Source organism: Stegostoma tigrinum, chromosome 9, assembly GCF_030684315.1.
Source record: "Stegostoma tigrinum isolate sSteTig4 chromosome 9, sSteTig4.hap1, whole genome shotgun sequence".
Lineage (NCBI taxonomy): Eukaryota > Metazoa > Chordata > Chondrichthyes > Orectolobiformes > Stegostomatidae > Stegostoma > Stegostoma tigrinum.
Window position 1 is genome coordinate 5,775,875 of NC_081362.1, and position 24,372 is coordinate 5,800,246.

A 24,372-nucleotide genomic window follows, 5' to 3' on the forward strand; every position below is an offset into this window, starting at 1 on the left:
ATGCTTCCACATCCTTCCTGTAATGGGGCAATCAGAACTGCACGCAATATTCCAAGTGAGGTCGCACTAGCATTTTGTACAGTTGCAGCATGACATCACGGCTCCGGAACTCAATCCCTCTACCAATAAAACCTAACACACTGTAAGCCTTCTTAACAGCACTATCAAACTGGGTGGCAACTTTCAGGGATCTATGTACATGGACACCAAGATCCCTCTGCACATCTACACTACCAAGAATCTTTCCATTGACCCAGTATTCTGCCTTCCTATTATTCATCCCAAAGTGAATCACCTCACATTTAGTGATAATGGGAACTGCAGATGCTGGAGAATCCAAGATAATAAAATGTGAGGCTGGATGAACACAGCAGGCCCAGCAGCATCTCAGGAGCACAAAAGCTGACGTTTCGGGCCTAGACCCTTCATCAGAGAGGAGGATGGGGTGAGGGTTCTGGAATAAATAGGGAGAGAGGGGGAGGCAGACCGAAGATGGAGAGAAAAGAAGATAGGTGGAGAGGAGAGCATAGGTGGGGAGGTAGGGAGGGGATAGGTCAGTCCAGGGAAGACGGACAGGTCCAGGAGGTGGGATGAGGTTAGTAGGTAGGAGATGGAGGTGCGGCTTGGGGTGGGAGGAAGGGATGGGTGAGAGGAAGAACAGGTTAGGGAGGCAGAGACTGGTTGGACTGGTTTTGGGATTCAGTGGGTGGAGGGGAAGAGCTGGGCTGGTTGTGTGGTGCAGTGGGGGGAGGGGATGAACTGGGCTGATTTTGGGATGCAGTGGGGGAAGGGGAGATTTTGAAGCTGGTGAAGTCCACATTGATATCTTTGGGCTGCACGGTTCCCAAGCGGAATATGAGTTGCTGTTCCTGCAACCTTCGGGTGGCATCATTGTGGCACTGCAGGAGGCCCATGATGGATATGTCATCTAAAGAATGGGAGGGGGAGTGGAAATGGTTTGCGACTGGGAGGTGCAGTTGTTTATTGCAAACCGAGCGGAGGTGTTCTGCAAAGCGGTCTCCAAGCCTCCGCTTGGTCTCCCCAATGTAGAGGAGGCCACACCGGGTACAGTGGATGCAGTATACCACATTGGCAGATGTGCAGGTGAACCTCTGCTTAATGTGGAAAGTCATCTTGGGGCCTGGGATAGGGGTGAGGGAGGAGGTGTGGGGGCAAGTGTAGCATTTCCTGCGGTTGCAGGGGAAGGAGCCGGGTGTGGTGGGGTTGGAGGGCAGTGTGGAGCGAACAAGGGAGTCACGGAGAGAGTGGTCTCTCCGGAAAGCAGACAGGGTTGGGGATGGAAAAATGTCTTGGGTGGTGGGGTCGGATTGTAGATGGCGGAAGTGTCGGAGGATGATGCGTTGTATCCGGAGGTTGGTGGGGTGGTGTGTGAGAACGAGGGGGATCATCTTTGGGCGGTTGTGGCGGGGGCGGGGTGTGAGGGATGTGTTGCGGGAAATGCGGGAGACGCGGTCAAGGGCGTTCTCGACCACTGTGGGGAGCAAGTTGCGGTCCTTGAAGAACTTGGACATCTGGGATGTGCGGGAGTGGAATGCCTCATCGTGGGAACAGATGCGGCGGAGGCGGAGGAATTGGGAATAGGGGATGGAATTTTTGCAGGAGGGTGGGTGGGAGGAGGTGTATTCTAGGTAGCTGTGGGAGTCGGTGGGCTTGAAATGGACATCAGTTACAAGCTGGTTGCCTGAGATGGAGACTGAGAGATACAAGCTGGTTGCCTGAGATGGATGCCTATTTATTCCAGAACCCTCACCCCATCCCCCTCTCTGATGAAGGGTCTAGGCCCGAAACGTCAGCTTTTGTGGTCCTGAGATGCTGCTGGGCCTGCTGTGTTCATCCAGCCTCACATTTTATCACCTCACATTTATCTGTATTAAACTCCATTTGCCACCTTTCAGCCCAATTCTGTAGTTTATCCAAGTCTCCCTGCAACCTGCAACATTCTTCCGCACTGTCCACCACTCACCGACTTTAATGTCATCTGCAAACTTACTAACCCGTCCACCTATGCCTGCGTCCAAGTCAGTTATAAAAATGACAAACAGCAGTGTTCCCAAAACAGATCCTTGAAGCACACCGCTACTAACCGGACTCCAGGCTGAATATTTTCCATCAACCACCACTCGTTGCCTTCTTACAGAAAGCCAGTTTCTAATCCAAACTGCCAAATCTCCCTCAATCCCATGCCTCTGTATTTTCTCCAATAGCCTACCATGTGGAAAACACAGGAAAACTGCCCTGCTCTTGTTCAAATTCGAACCATGAGTTCCTTTGCATCCAGCTACACAGGCAAGATGGGGTTCCTATGGGAGCATATAAATGGGCTGGGTATTGAGGGCTTCCTCTTTTTGCAGACAGTAGGGAGCTTTGGGAATGAGGAACTAGCGCGCGCTGGATGCTTATTCCACACTGCCTTCAACAGACAGCCTAAACGGTACATGGTTAGGGTAGAGATCACATCACCTGGAAGGTCAGTACAATAAGCCAGAACACGACAAGGAAATCGGTGAGATCTTAGAGACTGAGTGTAATCTCTTGAGGGGATCAGGGGAGAATTTCCTATGTCGGTTTTTCCTTCACAGACGCTGCTTTTTTTCACTTATCTCAGGAGATTACAGAACTGCAGGAGGGTGAAGTGGATCAGCTGGCCTTTAAATGTTTGTATTCTTAAACTTACTCAGCTGCCTCTGCAATTCTTCCAGATATTCCAATGTAACACCCTCACTGTTAAAACTAAAAAATTCCACTGTAAATAACCACATATACTGCAGGAAGTAACTGAAAATTATAGTGCAGACAACTCCCAAATTCACACTTAAATGTGGTGGTTACCCCATTCACTTCTTCAGCTGTAACCAAGCAAATGCTTCCTCTAACACAGTCATTCAAGTGTTTTGGTTTGCCACATCCATTTTTAAGATTAGTTTGAACTTCCTAAGTCCAGGATTAATTATTTCATTCATCTGTATCACAGAAGAATTCAACACTTGCAGTATGTATTAAAAGACCAAGCAGTTGTAATGGATTTTTTTGAAGTATCTTTTACCATCCATTGCTCCATAGATCTGTAAGTCTTTAGATTAATTGGGCTCTAGTGTGATTTAAAAAAAATTCATTCATTTGTCATTTTCAAAATCTCATTGGTTTGATGACATTCCACAACATCAAAAGAGCCAGCTAGAGGATGGGTTTTTAATACTGAAATTCAATAGACTAAGACACAAGTGTCATTCCTGAGGGATATTAAAGAATCCCTGGTTAAGTAGCACACCAATGTGCTGCATCTTTTATAAACAACACCTTTCCTTATGTGATTTTATTTCTTTTGTGGGACATGCGCATCAGTGGTACTGCCATCCCTAACTGCCCTTGAGTTGAACAGCTAGCTCAGCCATTTCAGAGGAAACCCCATCTCTCTAGGCCTAGAATCACAATTGGGCCAGACCAGGTCTGGGCAGCAGATTTCCTTCCATCACTGAGCCATGGTGCTGTTCGATCTGGATGGGCAAAGTGAGAAGTCACACAACACCAGGTTCTAGACCAACAGGTTTTTTTATGAAATCACTGGCTTTCGGAGCACAACCCCTTTATTAAGTGAAGTGGAGGGAAGCACACAGGCACAGAATATATAGGCAGAGAGCCAATGGCAAGATAATTCCTGGCAAATAAGAATGCCAACAGGTAAGTACAAGTTGTGAGAGTAGAGTGTTGATTGTTTTTTAACAGCCACTTGTTCTTCTCATTGCGATTCACTTGGATTGGAAGTTGATCCCATCTACACAAATATAAGCTCCTCTTTCTTGGGATGTGGCTTGCACAAATTCTCGGCGAAATTTTTCTGTGACTGGGGTGGTCGGTATTGGTCAAGGCATTTTGTCGCTGCTAGCATTGACCTAGTTATTAGTAACTTTGGCTGGTCTATGTTAAGGTTAGATGATTTAATTGGAATTGTAAAGAAACGTGCGCAATGACAATAATATGCTCCGTCAATGGTTTTGATGTTGCCTGACCTCGAAGTATCCAATATTGGCTTCTACTGCCCACTAAGCTCACCTTTTGTGGTCATCCTTCCATGAAAACAGAGAAGGCAGCTTTGGGTGGGGTAAGGGGAGGGTTGCTAGAGACCACCAAGCACAGTGGTCATAACTGCCTCAGAGATTGCAATTTCAACATTTCAGCTTGAGACCCCACTCGGTCCTGATCTCTACTTTGGGAGGCTTAGGATTAGCAGCTCTCCTTGGTTATCAATGGGTGAGATCTGTCTTCAAACACCAGGGCGAAGGATTTTTAGATTCTGTGACACACATGTTTATTCCACAAAATGCCGACACTGAAGTGCCCAACCCTACAGAGGCACTTGTAAATAACCAGAGAACCACATTCCTAGAGAAAGATCCATTCTGGAATATATTAAGATTTAATTTAAAACACAAGTCAAAATATTTGATGTCTGTGCTATCCAAGGTCAATTGTTATTACTTCTGTCAGGGTTTGTGCAGCTAGAGATGGGCAGGGCGGACAGAATGATAATGCAGGTGGATCATTGATTTCCATCACATATATCAATCCACGCTCCATCTTTCAATTACAAAGGTCTCATGAGGTGGCACAAAGTAGCAACCAGTGTGACAATAACAGCATTCTGTTCAACTGGCACCAGGCACAGAAATTCTACGTTTTGTTTGAGACAGTTATTCATAAGCGTGAACATGAACACAGAGTTCTTGAATTATGCATTATATTAGCAAGGTTCTGCCATCCATTTTTTCGCAATTCCTTTTTCTAATTTAAAACTTAATGGAGGACATACATAAATTTAGCAAGCTCAAATCATTTCGAGATCAATAATGTGAAATGATTGCATCTCATTTGGTGTAATGACTTCAGCTACAATCGAGTAATTTAGCAAAATACTAAAGTGAAACAATTACACACAAATGTATATGGCAACTGGCACTTCCCTGTATTAAAGAAACACAATTAATTTTTGTAGGGATGTCTGTTTCTTTCACTATTCTACTTTTAAATATAATGGATTATTGACTAAACACGCACTGGAGACACCTAGGAATGAGTTGTTAAACTATCCTATTTATAGCAATTCATCAGTTGTAACACTGCAAAAACAATGTAAATTATAAAAAATTACCACTGAAATTCTTTCATTAAATTACTCAGGCTGCTCGTATTAAATATGTCAAATTAGTAATAAGACATCAAACTGCAATGACACAGGTTTGATCAAATTTCCACCTTTGCCTTTTATAAAACAGAGGTGAATATAGCACAGAACAGTTTCGGCCTATCTTGCCTATGCCAACTATGACGACATTTCATTCGAATCTCATCTGCCTGAATATTGTCCATAGCCTTCTATACTTTGCCAAAAAAAGCTCCCGTTGAACACAAATTCAGCTGACAAACTTCTTTCATGTGTTTTCCGTATTAAACACAGAAGAAAACACGGTTTGACTCAGCTGGGTTTTGGTGGGAGCTGAAATGATCGAGTCGAAATTCACTCTGCGAGCTCAATGCAAGTGGTGGAACCTAGGAAGTGGTTCATGGGTGATCATTCTCACCGGCAAGTTGAGACAAGGTTCATCCTACTCAACAAGGAGCCATTCTGAACACTCTGGAAGGGTTGGTTGGCTGGATGGCTGGATTATGATGCAGGGGGCGCCAACAGCACGGGTTCATATCCCATCACCAGCTGAGGTCACCACAAAGGACTCTCCTTCTCAACTTCCCTCCTGACCTGAGGCGTGGTGACCCTCAGGTTAAACCACCGCCAGTCACCTCTCTCTGATGAGACAGCGGCTCTATGGTCTGGTAGATTATTTACTTAGAAGTTTTAAGGATTATACAGCTAAATCTGCCCAGTTATCCAAACAAAATAACAAGGTCAGCCAACTGGATCTCATAGAATATGAGTTCCCTGATTGGAGCTGTTAACTTGGTCTGATCAGGGAGCCCTGGCTGACATGAAAGGGTGAATGTTAGGGATATTGAGCCCTGAATGATTGACACAATGAGAAGCAATGCCATTGTCAAAGATTATGCATTTGTAAACAAAATGAGTTTGGTGATGGAATGCTGGCCCTGGACAGTTATTGCAAAGGGAGGAATGGAAAGAAAGGTGGGTGGTGGAGGCAGGGGAGGAGGATGAGGATGGGTGGAGAAAGAAGGGAGGAGTATTAGGATGCGTGGTGAAGAGAAAATCTCAAACGAGATTTGACAAAAGGGCTTGAAAATCTATTTCTACATTCTTTTCCTAAGGCTGAATCTTTTTGCTTTCTTGTTGTAGGCCTTGTTTTTTCAGTCCATTAAGAATCTGGGAGGTTTCTGTGTGAGAAACATTACGTTATAATGGAGGGAGATCTTCTGGCTGAGTTGTGAAGTATTTTCAAGGCTGATATTGATTCTCAATCAGGAAGTGAATAAAGGGTTATGAAGAAAAGGCAGGAAAGTGGAATTGAGGATCAGTCATGCTCTTATCGAATGATGGAGCAGACCTGATGACTACTTCTGCTCCTATGTCTTATGGTCTTAAGGAAGACAAAGGAGAAGAGAGGGAGAGAGAGAGAGGAGGGTGAGAAATAAGGGCAAAAGAAAAGAGTGGGAAGAGACAATGGGATGGAGAGATGGGGGGTAGAAGGGGAAGACAGGTAAAGGGAGAAAGAAAGGGAAAGAAAGAATGAAAGAGAAAAGAGGAGGAAAGAGAGAGGGTGAGACATAGAAAGAATCACAGTCATCCTCTGCCAACAATCACCATATAGAAGGACAAGGGTGGCAGATCCATGAGAACAGCACCCCCTGTAGATTCCCCTCCAAATCACATACCCCCCTCATTTGGAACCATATCATTGTTTCTTCATTATCACTGGGTCAAAATCCTGGAAGTCCCTGCCTAAAAGCTGAGTGGGTAATCCTAACATCCCAAGGGCTGCTGTGACTCAACTCTACTCTCTCAAGGGCAATTTAGGAAGGGCAACAAATGCTAGCTTAGCCAGTAATGCCTACATCTTCTGAATGAGTAAGCGAAAAACAAAATTCTTGCAGACTATTCTAAACTAAATCTCCTGTCGTAGGAAGGAAGAGGGTGGGATGATGGTAATATTGCTGGACATTAGCAATGCTAATGCTCTGGGAGCCAGGTTCAAAGGTTACCATGGCAGCTGGTGGAATTTAAAACTCATTAGGAAATCTGCTTATCTCAGTAATGGTGACCATGAAACCATTCATTCCATTGAGAAGGGCCCTTCAAGAAAGAAATTGGTTGTCCTCACCTGGACCTACCTAAATGTGATTCTGAAATGGCCCAGTAAGCCAGTCAGTTATATCAAAGACCACTTTCAGACAATCAATCCCAATGGTCTGCATTAGTTCAAGGTAATGGCCAACTTCTCAAGGGCAATTAGGTGTGGCGAGAAACTTTGGCTTCGCCTGCAATGCCCACATCCAATGAAAGAACAAGCCATATATAGCCCATTATAGAACATTCAAACTTCACAAAAATACAAAAATGCTGCAAATGAAATAGTGCAATCAAATAAAAATTTCAACATAAAGAACTGTGCAATTGGAGGAAGGCAGTGAAAGAATAAGAAATTATGAGACTGAATATTAGTTAAAGGCATATCTATCACCTATTGTCTCTGAACGAGCTGAAAACTGAGGATCACAATCATTATATCATTGCAGAATCCGGTTTAACATGCAAAGCATCAGGGGAATATTCGTACTGCATTTATCACAGGCCAATCAAAGAAGCAAATCACATTTACATAAACTGTTACAAAGACTGAGCATAAACTTACCTCCACCTCCTCCAAGTAGACTTTTGTTCGCTGCAAGAGATGAACAAGAAAAGATATCAATAAAACTTAAACTTCACACCTAATAATAAAGACTGATAAATCCAACATGTTCCTCTAGGTGGTCTGGGAGATAAATCCACAGGCTCACTGACGCACGCCCCTCAATTTCATACTACTTTCAAGTCAACTCAAAATCAATACGCTTTGAACTTCATCCACACGCTGCATTGCGAAAGTAAGATGCAGCCGTTTAGCAGTTGACACAGAATTACATTGCAAAGTGCTTCTTGTCTTTGGGAACATAGGAAGCATCGGGAGACCATTCAATCCCTCAGGATTGTTCTGCGATTCAATGAGATTGAGTCTGATCTATATCTTACCCCCATCCACATGCCTTTGCAAAGATATATTGACCTTAGACTTTAAGCGAATAATTGAGGCAGCACCTAGAGAGGAAGCAGAGACCCCTAACCTGGCTCCACCAGTGAGCTAGCTCTGATTCTGAGGTTACATGCTGACCCCCCCACCCCCAACCACGACACCCCTTTTTATCTCTCCATCAATAACTTTTGAACAATCCAAAACCCTTTGGATAGAAATTTCTCAGAAAAGCACAGCAGGTCAAGTCAGCACCTGAACAGGTGCTATTTAACTCCAGCAACGGCAGGGCTTTTTTTCACCCCTTTTCTTTCTACTTGTATTTCTGCCACATCATTTCTGAAAAGCAAATCAATCATTTGTAGCACTACTTGGTGCTCTTGAAATGTGACCTTTTGCTCAATCTGCTACATATATATTTTATATGCCACCTGCTCGGCTCATGTTTCTTTTATTTGACGAGCACCAGCATTCTTTTCATTCTTCGACACTGATGGGCAATCCTCCAAAATTGAGCAACTGCAAATGACACCAATACAAACTGTGCCAAGGAAAACTCATAGAATACAATCACAGAATCCCTAGATTGTGGAAACAGGCCATTTGGCCCAACACGTCCACACCGGCCTACCAAAGAGCAGCCCACCCAGACTCACCCCTCTACCCTATCCCCTGTGACGCTGCGGCTAACTCACCCAGCCGACACATCCCTGGGCACTATGAGCACTTTAGCATGGCCAATCCACCCTAACCTGCACATCTTTGGACTGTGGGAGGAAACTGCAGCATCCAGAGGAAACCCATGCAGACACGGGGAGAATGTGCAAACTCCGTATAGACAGTTGCCCGAGGGTGGAATCGAAACCGGGTCCCTGGTGCTGTGAGGCTGCAGTGCTAACCACTGAGCCACCGTGCACTGATTTCTGGAGTTAGCCTGGAGTAACCTTCAGCCAGGGAGTTGTGAATGCACTCTCATTGCATTTGGTCAAGTTGAAGGTGTATATATTTTTGGGTACTGATGGAATTCAGAAATAAGTTAACCAGGGGCTCCTGCAAGCCCACAGGTGGCAGACAGAAGATGATGGACATTTAAGATGTTTGCAAATGTCTGTGGAAATCTGTGGAAATCGTTGTATATCAACATCACCCTTGGTTTGTATGTTGGGTGAGCCAACCAAATTCTTAATGATTACGCAAATAAAAGCATAAAAGGCACTTGCAATTGGCAATAATAATATTGGTTCACTCCAGTCTTCACCAAAGCAGGCAATTTGAAGTTTAACATGGTTAGAAATGAAACTGGCAGCATCACACTGAAATAGCTTGATACAATAGCCATGCATCTTCTGTTTTCAACAGATGTAAGCTTTTATAACACATAAATGTATTTCCTTATGGCAAAACATTGTTAACATCAGTACTGCCTGCATTTTTGCTTAACAGCATCCAATGTTTTATGCAGTTTTGGCCTAAAGGGTAAAGTCTACATGGGATGACATTCAGGAAACTTGCCTTCTTTATTCACATTCACAAACACACCAACGCAAACCACACAGAGTCAAATCGCTTGTAGTATTTTATGAGTGCCAGCATCATCTTAGAAATTACATCTGCCTCTTTCGTTCTCTGACACAAGAAGTTTGGAGAAAGTTAACAATAATATTATTTTTAAACACTGGAAGCTTAAAAGAGTCAGATGTCTCACACAAGGCACTGGGGAGAAAGAATTTTCTCCATGGAAAAAAAAACTCACTACCAGTCGAGCCAAATAAAAACTGAAAGAACTGCGGGTGTTGAAAGTCAGAAAGAAAAACAGAAATCGCTGGAAAAGCTCAGCAGGTCTGACAGAGTCTGTGGAGAGAAATCAGTCAACCCTTCCTCAGAGCTCATTTTTGAAACATTTAAAAACACAGAAAAAATAAACCAAAACACAGAATATAAAGGCAGAAAAAAATGAAGAAATAAAAATGTATTATCCACATCACACAGTCATATAGACATAGAGCTATACAGCACGGAAAAGACACTTCAGTTCAACTCGTCCTTGCTGACCAGATATCCTAAATTAATCTAGTCCCATTTGTCAGCATTTGGGCCAAATCCCTCTAAACCCTTCCTATTCATGTACCCATTCAGATGCCTTTTAAATGCTGTAACTGTACCAGCCTCCACCACTTCCTCTGGCAGCTCATTCCACACACGGCACCACCCTCCGTGTGAAACAAATCAAATTTCTTTCCTACTTGCACACTGTCATTATCTGCTGCTAATCTATAGAACAAAAGCACCGCGGTTGGCTATCCTACAGTGTTTGATATCTTTAATCTACCTTTAAAAAAATTATAAGTAGCTGTGTCGGAGAAGGGATGAGACTTACATATCAATTTGCAAGGCTGTGGACCTCAAACATTAAAACTAAAACAGCAACTAATGTCCAAGGCTCAGCAGTGCACTGGCTTTGCTAAAGTGATCCAATGGCTGTCTCTTCCCTCTTTACAAAACAAACACCTACCTTGACAAGTGACATACATGCTCTACACATTCCACTCAACTCCCACCTTTGATTTACTCATTTGAAAGTGCTATTTTTCCTGTTCAAATTTATGTCAAGAGGTCTGAGGCAAAGACAGCGAGATTGTCATCAGGGCAGCAAAAAGCAAGCTGGAATGGAATATTATGTGGGATCACTGTAATGAGTGCTCCATTATAATTAAATCCATTGAAGGTCATTACTGTGTGGAAGCTGACTGCTGCATCTCAGCGTGTTCGAAGCAATAAACTGTCCTTATCCAACTCCTTTCACACAGCATCAATGAATTAAATATTAAGCTGCATCAAGTTTCCAAAAATAGGACTTCTTTTCAAACACTTAAAAGCTAACCTTCATAATATGAAATGCTTATGGTGTTTGGACCATGACTGACACAAAACTTATCTACTTTCACCATCAAAGCATTTAATGCATGCTGCATCATCATTTTCCCTCCAAGTGATTCCGTAATCTGTTTCAAACTTGAACAAACCTAAATTAGCAAATGTTAAGTTCTGAATGAGAGGAATTACATGAGGAGGATCCTAAAGTACACTCAAGATCCAACTTACCCTGGAGGGTATAAATACTTCCACACACGTTTCTAATTACAGTTCACTGTCAGGAGACACAACCCTTTATCAATGATCAAACAATGTTAAATCCCAATTACCAGAAGACAATTCTGCAAATCATGGAAACAAATTTCAGACATGATCTCGCAAATGTGTATTCAATTTGATGCACTAAATGAACGGGGGGGGGGAGGCCTTTCAGTGGGACCATTGGACAGAGGAACAGAAGTCGGCCATTCAACCCATCAAGTTCACTCCGCCATTCAATGAGATCATGGTTGATCTGATGATCCACTAACCCACCTGTCCACTCATGCCCCTTCCAGCCAATCCCGAGAACACAGGGCAAGTACTACCAGTTACCCACCACGCCTCCATAATTCCTGGCTCAGAAAGAAAATGCAGCCCTGTCAGTTCTGGAATTTTCATACAATTCCTAGCCTCAGCTGCCTTTTGGGAAAGAGTGTGGGGTAAGTGGCCGCCAGGAACGTAAAGGAACCAGGGCTCATTGGGCATACATTGCGCAATGTGCACCACAAATCAGACGCGAGACGGGGGAAGACAAGTTCAATTAAAGATTTAAGGTGAAAAGTAAGATATTTGAGTTGTGTATAGGATCCGATAACCATTAAGTGCAAATTAGGTTGTCAATTTACTTTAGGGCTGTCAATTTACTTTAAGGCACTATTTAAGTTCATTGCTGCTTCAGCTAACATGGAATTTAATTCAAAAGGTAAAGGTTAAAATGTTAACTCTTCGTTCTTCAGTTAGTTTCAAATTACATGGAAAATGAGCCTATCATGGAAACTGAATGTCGACCAAACATAAATACCAGAAGCAGAAAGTGAACATAGTATACGCTAAAGTTGACTGGCAAGTGAAGAAATTAATGAAGCTCATTAGAAGATATGAACTTTATGGTTGTTAACATTTCTAGGATCAAACTGGTTCACCTAATCCACTGCTGCACATATTAAGTAAATTAATGTAATTAGTTTAATGTCAGTAAATTCAAATCAAGCAAGCCTGCAGCTGCATAGGCCCTGTAAGCTCTGTAACTGCCTCCCCAATACACTTCACTCCCAAATGTCTCCCTATCCTTCTCTGAGACACTGCTTAAAATCTGCTTCTTTGCTCAAATGTTCAGGTCACCAGTCCCAATGTCTCCTTTTTTTCCTAGTTGTCAATTTTTGCATGACGTTCATTCCTGTGAAGTGTCTTCAGGCAACTTACTCCTTTGATACTGCGAGTCGCTTGAACCTCAGAGTGGTCACTAATGGAAGTCATGAATGCGGGACCAACCTCTATTCCAAACTGACGATGGAAGACAAAATGGTATATTGGCCTTCATTGCAAGATGATTTGAGTTCAAAACAAGAGTGACAGGAGAGGACATGTACAAGATGCTAAACAGAGTTGACAAAGTAGATGTTTCTCCTCGTGGGGCAATATAGAATAAGAAGTTATTGTTTTAGGCTAAGGCAGGCCAGAGATGAGAAGGAATTGATTCTCCCACAGGATCCTGAATCTGTGGTATTCACTACCCCCAGAGTGTGGTAGATGCTGGGACACAATAAATTTAGGGAGGAAATAGATTTTTTTTTATTCATTCCCAGGATGTAGGCATCATTGGTTAAGCCAGCATTTATTGCCCATCCCTAAATGTCCTGAGGACAGTTAAGAGTCAACCACATTGATGTGGGTCTGGAATTGCATGTAGACCAGACCAGGTAAGGATGGCAGTTTCCTTCCCTGAAAGGTACTAGTGAACCAAATGGGTTTTCCCAACAATTGACAAAATTTTTTTAAAATTCAAATTCCATAATCTTCCATGGTGAGATTCGAACCCAGGCACCCCCCAGAACATTCCTGGATTTCTGGATTAACAGTCCAGCGATAATATCACTAGATCATTGCTTACCCTTGAACAATGAGTTACAGAATGATGGGGAGCAGACAGGAAAGGGGGGTTGGGGCTGAGATACAGTTCTACAGGGCCTTGGTGAGCCATACCTGGAGTACTGTGTGCAGGTTTCATCTCTCCATCTAAGAAAGAATAGACTTGTCATAGAGGGAGAGCAGCTGAGATTCACTACCCTGACACTGGTGATGGCAGGACTGTTGAGAGCAGAAGTTGGTTCAACCAGGTCTGTGTTCACTAAAGATTAGAAGGTTGGGAGGGGGATCAGATTGAAATGCATAAAATTCTAACGTGCTTGGACAGACTAGACAAAGGGAGGATGTTTCCCCTACTAATGAAGTCTAGAATGAGGGGGTCAAAATTTTAGGGGAGGCTACCTAAGACTGAAATGAGAAAACATTTCTTCACTCAGATGGTGGTCAACTTGTGGATTTCAATATCACAGAAGGATGTGTACATAAGGAAGAGAATCATTTTTTTTAATGTTTCAAACAATAAGGGTTTGGGTGAAAACAGGAATATAATGATGAGATACAAGACCAGTCATATTGAATGGCAGAGCAGGGCTGAAGGGCTGAATGGCCTACTCCTATGCCTAGTTCCTAAGTTTCTCCTACATTATAGCAAAACTGACATAGTTCATTACAAGACTTGCAACTGAAGTCCGTAGCAAGGCTGACAGTAAATGAGAATGCAAAACAAGACAAGAAGGTCACAAGGGTTAAACATGGGCACAATGTACAGGAAAGTACAAAATGACATACTCAAGACTGAGAGTGGGTATGGAACTCTGTGTACACTTGAACATTGAGGAACAAGTGCCACTAACAGAGCAAAGCTGACACAACTGTGAGGCTTAGCACCAGCATTCAATTGTTTTAGCGGCAGTAGGATTAATTATTTCAGAACAAAAGTGCGGGATGTAAAAGATATGTGGTACTATATAGGGTACTGGCCAGCTGAGAACTGGACTGTCCAGGATAAAAACTGGGCAAATGGTCATCTGAAAACGAACATCCACACTGCAAGGAATTGCTGACATTTATAGAAGCACAGACTCTCACTCAGCTTATCATGCTTGTCTGTAAAAGAAATTTACTCAAAAAAGAAGCAAGGCAAAACAGTCAACAAGTCTGCCCGCTCCTTATACATTGCAGTTTAAAAGTAAATTAATTTAATTAAGGAAGTAAGTTTTAATCTGAAGTGAGTCTCACTTCTGTGAAGGCTACAAAACAGCTGCAATAAAGCACTGCTAAACCAAGATTAGCACACATTTGAAGGTGAACACTCAAGAATGCTGCATTCACATTAGCACAGTAAAGTAGATGCTCAGCCTGGAATTTTCAAGATTCTTTTGCAAAGTTCTCCTCCACTCCCCAGAAAGTGCTCGCTTTTGGTAACATGATTTCACAATCATTTGGCTTTTGTGTGCCGTGACCTGCAAGTCCATTCCTCAGCTAGTTCTTAAACAATTCTTTCACAGATGTGAGCATCACTGGCCAGTGCAGCTGTTATTGTCAATTTTTAATTGAGCTCGAGAAGGTCATGGTGAGTTACCTTCTGGAATTGCTGCAGTCTGTCTGGGTTAGTGTATCCACAGTGCCCTAACAATGGGAGCTCCAGCGACAAGTGAAGGAACAGCAATACATTTCCAAGTCAGGATGGTGTGTGGCTTGGAGGGGAACCTGATTGTGTTCCCATGTATCTGCTGCTCTTCTCCTTCTAAGTGGTAGAAATTGCGAGTGGCGCTCAATATGACATGAACATGCTCCAACAAAATCGTTAGTTTATGCAACAGAGATATTTGCAGGATTGAGTTTGATTGGGCGATTATAGAGATGATGTTTTCACTTCAGGAGGCCATCAAAAACAGGAATCAGAAATATAATCCAGTCGCTAGTGCTGTCAACAGCAACCTTGGAAGATTGCTGCAAGCCTTTCGGAGATGGTGCTGAGCTACCATTGTGTTTGAGTTTAGGGCTTTATGAGGGTGAATGTGGCGCCAATCAAATGAGCTGCTTTGTCCTGGATGGCATTGAGCTTCTTGAGTGTTACAGCTACAGCCATCCAGGAAGCCAAGAGTATTCTATCACATCTCCTGTAGTTGGTAGATAGGCTCTGGGAAGTTGGGTGGTAAGTCACTTGCTGGAGATTTCCTAGCCTCTGAAGCATGTTGACTGACTTGTTGAGCCTTTCGGGGCATTACAGCAGGGGCTTTAGCTTCTGTAGTTGAACTGCAAGCTTGCATCAAATGATCAGTGTCCCAAAAGGATGAAATTGGAGCATTTAATGTTCTTAAATTAAGGGCCCTATTTCACCCAGTAATGACCATAAAATTACACAATTACCCTAAGCAAGTAAAAATGTTCTCTCAGATAATTTATTTTACTTTGCATTAATTCAAGTTCTACATCTGCATTGAACACATCTGGCGAGCTTAGAAATTCATTTTCTTTTCATATTTGAGAACTGGATGCTTATACTTCAGAGTGTAAATTTCACTTTAGAGTCCAAAGCTCTTTGTAGTTAGAATTTTGTGATCTTTTGTGCAAAAATTTAACCTTTGGATGCTCAATCCCATCTCCACTTACGGAGTCAGTAATAATTTCCACATTGTGAACCCATGACATAATTATCGTGCCGCCTCGTAATTTTCTTTCAACCTATGGGAATGTCACCAAACATCACAAGGGGATCTGCACAAAAGAAACAAAAGCTGCCAAATGAGAGTTCCAACATTTAAAAAATTTGGGAACTTGCCTGTTTCGACTAGCCTGTGGCAAATCACGCTGAGAGTTTTGACCTCTGCCAAGACTACGCTGATAATGAGTGGGTTTAGAACTCCACGGTCAGTTTTACTCCCCTGCTACGGAAAGCAATTAACCTCCTCTTCTATTTATCCCTGTTGAATGCTGCAACTGCTTCCATGTCTTGCTTAGTCAATCATTACTGACAGAAGGTTTTTTTTCTTAAACTTCACAACAGTGCTTGGTTGTAGGCACCACAGTATTGGTGCCCCTCTACACGACAACACAATAGGAAAATGTAACCAAACAGAACGCACAAGTCAAATATGGCACGCAAGTTAAAAGCTCGGCGTAAGGTGTAATAAGGTACTGAGCTGTGTTCAAAGCACCTGAAAACACAACTTCTGTTGATGGGATGAAGTGCAGGACACAAAAATGATTGGGATCGGAAAAGCGCAGTTTCTTGGAGCAGACAAGAGGGAGGAAGGAAGGAAAAAGATGGAAGGAAAGGTTAGTCCTGGTAGGACTGATTATAGAAATGGAAAGGGGTGAAGCCACATAGAATCTAAATACAAGGGTGAGAATGTTGAATGCAATGGTCTGGGGGGCCAGAACCTAGTACTGGACAGTGCTATCAAAGCTCAATGAAAATTGGTGCTGAAAGGCCAGGACTGTCAGAATTTTGGAACTGGATAAATTAAGGGTGAAGGATGGAATATCAATGTAGAAAGCATCAGATGTTGAATGTAATGAAGAAGGTTGCATACATGTTTGGCTGAGTCAGCCAATATTGCGAAAGCCGAAGGAGGCAGTTTTCATGAGGAACACAGTAAGGTCTGATTCAGTGAGTTAGGAGTACAGGGAAGCAAGTAAAACATCTTGGACTTTATTCCAGTGAGAAAGGAATCTATAAACTTCTCATACCACCCTCAGGTGTGTGGAGTTTGTACCTTCTCCTCGTATCTGCATAGGTTTCCTCCAGGTGCTCTGGTTTCCTCCCACAGTCTAAAGATGTACAGGTTAAGATGGATTTGCCAAGTTAAAGTCGTATATAGGGATGGACAGGCTGGGTGGGTTAGCCATGGGAAATGCAGTGTTGCAGGGCTAGGGTAGGGGAGGAGGTCTGAGTAAGATGCTCTTTGAAGGGTCAATGTGGACTTGATGAATTCAATGGCCTGCTTCCACACTGCAGTGATTCCCCAATTCAGACATGTTGGAGGTGAGGGTTAGTGAAGTGCTGGCCAATAGCACCAAGTAAGAGGCAGAGGTTAGGGCAGCTTTCCATTTTCTTTTAAATGAAAAGTTACTGAAATCAAAAAAGCATTTTCTCTTAAGATAACGACGGGAATGAATTTTCCGTAAGCTTGCATAAATTTAATAGTTCAGTAATTGTACTTTCAGAGGCAATTTGATTAAAATTCTTCTATGTAAAATAATTTAGCACATCAAAGGAATTAAGTCGATTTTAAAAAAGCCCACAGTCTAACTATTGTTCTTTAGCTTTGTTGGATGCTGAAGGCTTTTCAGACAAAAGAGCTCCATGAGCATTTGTCTTTGTAATTGAACGTGAAACTCCTAATCAGAGGGATATGGCTCAAAGCAGCGTTCTCTTCCTCAAGGGCATGTGAAGACTAGACTTTTAGCATTCACCATGCTGGCACTGAAGGCTTGGTTTGAGTCCAGGAAATTATTTTAACTACTAAATTGGGGCTGACAAGAGCTCTAGTGAGCTATCTGATACATATCATTGCTGCTTTGTACTCGAGCTGTGGTTATTCTGATTCTCTGTATTTCATAACTTTACCTGAAACCATAAATATATTTCATTAGTTAATTCAATCTGCTGGGTATCCTATCAACATGCATATTTCTGCACATCTGAATTGAGTTAAGAGCATGTGACTTCTCTTCTGTGCTAGCACTGCCACGCGTAGGAGATTTGTTAATCCCCAGACTCTTGTGTTCTGTTCCAAAGTATATGAAACAAGCCATTTAGGCCAAGTCATTCTTTCCAACGTTAAGGTCCCACATTAGCTTCCTTATTTCATCCCATTGTTATGCAAATTAACAGTTCTGAAAGAGTCAACACTCAAGTTGCAATAGCTCCACCCAATCTCAAGAAGTTGTACGGTTTTTGGTTGGAGAAACAGATAGTTGACAATTGCGAACAAAAACAGACTTTGCTGGAAAAGCTCGGCAGGTCTGGCAGCATCTGTGAAGAAAAAAATACCAGCGTTAAGTTCTGAGGAATATTAACTCTGATTTTTTTTTCTGCGCAGATGCTGCCAGACCGGCTGAGCTTTTCCAGCAACTCCTGTTTTTGTTCCTGATTTACAGCGTCCGCTGTTCATTCAGTTTTTATCAGTTGACAATTGTGACATACCTAGTTCCTAAAAGATGTAACCAGTTATAAGGCATAATGCACCTATTACTATTGTGTAACAAACTATTCTTTGAGCTTTTTCTGGTTAAGACGCCATAGTGGTCTGTCCTCTACCATGGCTTAATCAATAGGTCCTTGGGCTCAAAGTCAAAAAGAGGGTTGGTGGCAGCAAACCTGATCAGGCACTTGTCACTGTGGTCAGTAACAAGGCTGACATCTAATAATGCAACTATTGTAACCCAATCAATGTATTGCAAAGACTTCCAGGGCTCAATGATGACATCTATCAGCATAGCCTCGTACTCCTTTCCCCTTTCTGAAATAATCTAGCTTCGCCTTAAATTATCTTTATTATTTGTCTCAACTGATCTTTGTGCCATCAATTCTGTAATCTAACTACTTTCTAGGTTAAAGAATAAAGCGCTTCCTCTGAATTTGTAATTGAATTTATCAGGCACTGCTTTGTACTTCTGGCTCCTGGTTTTGATGGTCTCCTGGAGTGAACATATCATCGCTGTAGCCACCCTATCAAAGTCAATCCTCATTGTCTCTGTTGTATAAGTTAACGATTTTGTTGGAGTTCATGTTCAAGCTAATGTTGAGCGCCACTCATTCTGTTCGTTTCACACAGAGTCCACGGGGGAGGCGGTGAATTCTACCCTGAGCTTCAAGGTGGGGCAAATATATTCTGCACAGCTCCGAACAGTCTTAGTAGTTATACCTGATTTGTGATAACTGTCATGGAATAAACCATTTTATTAACTCAAATTGGTGTTTCTTCTGTAAGGTCTCGATGGTACCCTCCGTCGATGACCATTTGCCAGGCCCTAGACAAAGTTATAGACTAAGGAGGACTACTCAAGAGACACAGGTATTGTCCTAGAGGCCTGGGTTCAAATTACCCCATGGCAGATGGTGGAGTTTGAATTCAGTAAAAACCTGGAATTAAGAATCTAACGATGACCATTAATCCATTGTTGATTGTCAGAAAAACCCTCTGGGCAGTTAGGAATGGGCAATAAATGCTGGCCTAGCCAAAAGTGCCCTCATCTCATGAGTGAATAAAATAGAATTGCCACACTTAACGTTTAGTCTGATTCATAGTAACCTGGTTTCTTTTTCTAGATTATGTCCATTTTAAGTAGAAAATTTTCATTAAAGATGATTTTAGATACTACAGTACTGCAGTTTACATTAATATGTTTAAAAGTTCACTGATCCAAACTGCTAAATAATTTATTATTCCCTTCAACTGATGGCAAGTTGGACAAATATCTGGAGTGTGTTCCAAAGCTGCAAGGTAGGAGCAACCAAATTATAGAATCCCCACAACGTGGAAGCAGGCGATTCAGCCATTGAGTCCACACTGACCCTTGGAAGAGAATCCCTTCCAGACCCATCCCCTAACCTATCCCTGTAACCCTGCATTTCCCAAGGTGAATCTACCTAAGCTACATATCCCTGGACACCATGACCAACTTAGCATGGCCAATCCACCTAACCTGCACATCTTTGGACTGTGGGAGGAAACTGGAGCACCCGGAAGAAACTCATGCAGACACAGGGAGAATGTGCAAACTCCGCACAGACAGTCACCTGAGGCTGGGATCAAACCTAGGTCCCTAGCCCTGTGAGGCAGCAGTGCTAACTGCTGAGCCATCATGCTACCCAATGGATCAAACAGTTTCTTTTCACAGTAATGTACAAGGCACTCAAACCTAAACATAACGTGCTCAGCAAGAATGGTTAGAGAATTAATGTAAGCAACAGTAAGTCATTCAGCCCCCCAAGGATGCTCTACAATTCAATAAGATCATAACTAGAACATGCCTGGAAGGGTATGACTGTATATATGCAGAGACCACTTGAAGGGGAATGGCCAAGTTTATCATGCAATCCCTTTTTAGTTTCACTTTGCTGTAAGTTGGTAACAGCTCGTGTCTTCAAGCTTGACAAGAATACAAGAGTGCAATGGTATCGTCCCTACCTTTGAGGCAAAAGGCTCAGATTCAAGTTCTACGTGTTCCAGAAGTGTGTAATAATGTCTCATAACAACAACATTCTTATGTGCCTGATGCTTAATAAAGGAAACTAGAATCTCAGAACCAATCCCAACATATTAGGTTGGTGCCTTGTGCTGTACATAGCAAATAAGACCAAAAACTTATGCCATTTTAAGAACTCATCAGTCAGAACTGATTTTCCACCTCAAATCCACTTTCACACCCAAACCCCATCTTGTCACAAGTTTCAGATTGCTGGCTGCAAACTGATCAAGGAACTAGTCCAAGTTATTACTCCGCAGTTGAACGTTTCATTGAGATAATGAAACACAGCTCTAAGAAACGGACAACCATTTCTTCCTCACCCCCTTTCAAGTGGAAAGAGATTGGATCAGTCAGTGGTAAAATAAAATCTCAGACTGCAGGATTTATTGTAGGAAAACGGACCTCAGGGGTCATAAAAATATGATCAGCTCAGAGCTTTGTATGAAAGCAAGCAGTTTATTTTCCTGCATATTTCATAGCGATAAAACAACCAAATATTGAATTATTTAGGAACTGTTTTAAAACTACAATGTTCTTTATTATGCTGCACCAGTGTTACCCTGGCCAGTTTTATGAAGCAGAGGAGCTGGAAACCATTTAAATAAACTGAGCAAATTGAAGATGTTTTATTCCTGAGTGTGCATGTGTGGGAGGAAGACTACATTTTTTTAAAAGAAACTTTAATATTCATGAAAGTCATCTACGCAGCAAGTAGAGTACATCATTTCAGGGACGTGTTAGGTTCTGGTCTGATATAAGCATGAAAGAAAAATGAATGAACATGCGATGGATGAAAGGCAAGGATAACAAGAGCAAAGATTTTCCTCAGCTTAACGAAAGGAGCCACACAAGGTTCTGGGAAAAGAATAGATTAATGCTAACATATAGTCATAGAGTTATACAGCAATGGAAACAAATCCTTTGGTCTAGTTCGTCCATGCCAATGAGATATTCTAAATTAATCTAGTCCAATTTGCCAACATTTGGCCGTTATCCCTCTAAGCCCTTCCTATTCATGTGCCCATCCAGATGCCTCCACCGCTGGCAGCTCATTCCATACACACACCACCTTCTGCGTGAAAATCTTGCCCCTTTGGTCCTTTTTAAATCTTTGTCCTCTTACCTTAAACCTGTGCCCTCTAGTTTTAGATTCCCCCACTCTGGGGAAAACGCCTTGGCTATTCACCCTGTCCATGCCCCTCATGATTTTATAAACTTCTATAAGGTCACCCCTTAGGCTCCAATGCTCCAGGGAAAATAGCCCCAGCCTATTCAGCCTCTCCCTGTAGCTCATACCCTGCAACCCTCGCAACATCCTTGTAAACCTTTTCTGAACCCTTTCTAGTTTACAACATCTTTCCAAGAAAAGGGAGACCAGAACTGAATGCAGTATTCCAAAAGCAGCCTCACCGATGTTCTGTACAGCTGCAACATGACCTCCTAACTCCTATACTCAACGCACTGAACAATAAAGGCAAGTACACCAAACACCTTCTTCATTATATTATCTACCTGTGACTCTGCTTTCAAGGAACTACAAACCTGCACCCTAAGGTCTTCTGGCCAGGACATGCCAACAATGTTTAAGAAATGTAGGCAGTTATCCCCCCAAGTTTTTAAATTATACAACTGCTTTTAAAAGAAAATGTTGCCAGAAAACTTTCTTTAAAAAATCCTATTCAACACTCACATCTTCAATTTGCAACTCACAAGAATTAAGAAAGTGCTTTCTATCCCTTGGAGCTACAGAAATTGACCACTGCCTAAAAGAAAGGAATATAACTGAAGCTTTTCATTTTGTACTCATCAGCACAATAGCAAGAATGCTAAATTTCAAATGATAATAATTTACAGTACAAAAAAAGGGGTGCTGACGGAGTGGTAAGCAGCAGTTGAACTGACAACCAATCAGTACCCTTCTCTCAAGTATAAACCGCCAACCAATCAGCAGTATACGTCAATATGAATTGTGATTGTTTGAAATTTGGCATTCTTGCATTTGTCCTGATGAGTATAAAATGAAAAGCTTCACAAATATATCTCTCTTTTTGAAACACTCAAGATACTTTCTATGACGCCTCTTTACACAATCATTTTCTTATGCTGTTCTATACGAAAGGACACAGTAGGCTTTAACGTCTCAACTTGGGTTACAAGCTGTTAATTCATCCCAGGGAATTTCTGCCTAAACACCAACGGTTTTACCTGAGCTAGGCATACGGATACTATGAATTGGAAGCAGTTTGACGGTAGAGAGTGCTTGTGCGATATTAACTTCAATTTAGCCAAACACCAAGTGTCTAGACTGAAGGAAGAAAGCCAACAACTGGCCTTCAAAAAATCCAGATCTTTCAACAGTAAGAATCTCATATCATTTACCTATGTTTCAGGAACTGCCGATTCTGGAGAATCTGAGATAACAAGGTGTAGAGCTGGATGAACACAGCAGGCCAAGCAGCATCAGAGGAGCAGGAAAGGTGACATTTCTAGGGAGGATTTTCAAAATCTCCCCTCCCCCAACCGCATCCCAAAAGCAGCCCAGCTTGTCCCCGCCTCCCTAACCTGTCCTTCCTCTCACCTATCCTCTCCTCCCACCTCAAGCCCCACTCCCATATCCTACCTACTAGCCTCATCCCACCCACTTGACCTGTCTGTCCTCCCTGGACTGACCTATCCCCTCCATAACTCCCCACCTACACTCACCTTTACTGGCTTCACTCCCACCTCTTTGACTTGTCCGTCTCCTCTCCAACTATCTTCTCCTTTATCCATCTTCTATCCGCCTCTCCCTCTCTCCCTATTTATTTCAGAATCCCTTTCCCTTCCCCCATTTCTGAAGAAGGGCCTAGGCCCAAAACATCAGCTTTCCTGCTCCTCTGATGCTGCATGGCCTGCTGTGTTCATCCAGCTCTACACCTTGTTATCTCATTTAACTATTGTCCTTTTAGGTTTTTTTTAAACAACCAGTTCTTTCATTAGCCATTGCACTAGCCTTTCTTCCAATTTCAACTCGCTTACGGTACCAAAGAATTTGCCAACAGGGATCAACTGAACTGAATGGAAACTGGAACAGGAGGAACAGCTGGGCAAGGGTACAGACAGACAGCCCAAGACATGCTCAACGCATCCCCCTTCATAATGACAGTTCTCTCACCTTCACAGAGTTATGTTGCCAAGATTTTGTTGGAGGCTCCTCTTACAAATGGAAAGAGCAACAATGGTACATCTATGAGATCAGAGTGTTACTTGGTGATACAAAACTAGAGGATTGCTGAAGATAAACAGACGCACTGCCAAACTCTTTTGTGCTGCATGTATGAGGACAGATGCAAGAAGGCCAAATTTTGAAGGGAGCAACAATTACTGCTTAAGAAATCTGTTAAGTGGGCTGTCAGCAGTGGGGGTATTGTAACGGAAGATGCACCTGGAAACTCTTGTCCCCCTTGTTTTTGTTTCTTTCTTTAAAATTATCCCTTGGGTTCACAATGTGGCTCACTCACACTTTCTAAAAGCTACCACTACTCATAATCACAGATCCCTCCTTTGCAAGAAAGGCTACACATCAAAGCATCATATTTTCTGGAATTAAACATGCGCACTGGGGATAATTGTTTCACATTACTTTCTCCATGGCAACACCATGTTGTCACAGAGTTGGCTTGTTAACCAATCATGCAACATGAATTGTGGCTCCTGTTGCAATTTGGTTTTCTTGCATCTGTCCTGGTAAATGTGGAAGGAAAAGCTTTGACAATATGTCTCTCTTTTCAGCAATATTCAAGATATAGATGCCTGCACATCCATAGTGATGATTTCATGTTTAGGCTCAAGAAACAAGAGATTTTACTTCCAATTGAAATAAGTATTATTCGGACACTTAATGTGGCAAAAGCAAAGTGCAGAAAGCAAGATATTGCTGTAAAAACAACAAAATTATCTGCATAAGCGATAAGCC

General features: G+C 42.4%; 1 protein-coding gene across 1 annotated transcript in view; it reads right to left on the minus strand.

The window, feature by feature from the left end:
- Window positions 1–24,372, minus strand: part of LOC125454646 (ADP-ribose glycohydrolase MACROD1-like) — an 880,504-nt gene that overhangs the window by 690,401 nt on the left and 165,731 nt on the right. The window contains exon 5 of the mRNA XM_048535629.2: window positions 7,836–7,865. Coding sequence (XP_048391586.1) covers window positions 7,836–7,865 — 30 coding nt within the window. The remainder of the gene's footprint in view (window positions 1–7,835; window positions 7,866–24,372) is intronic.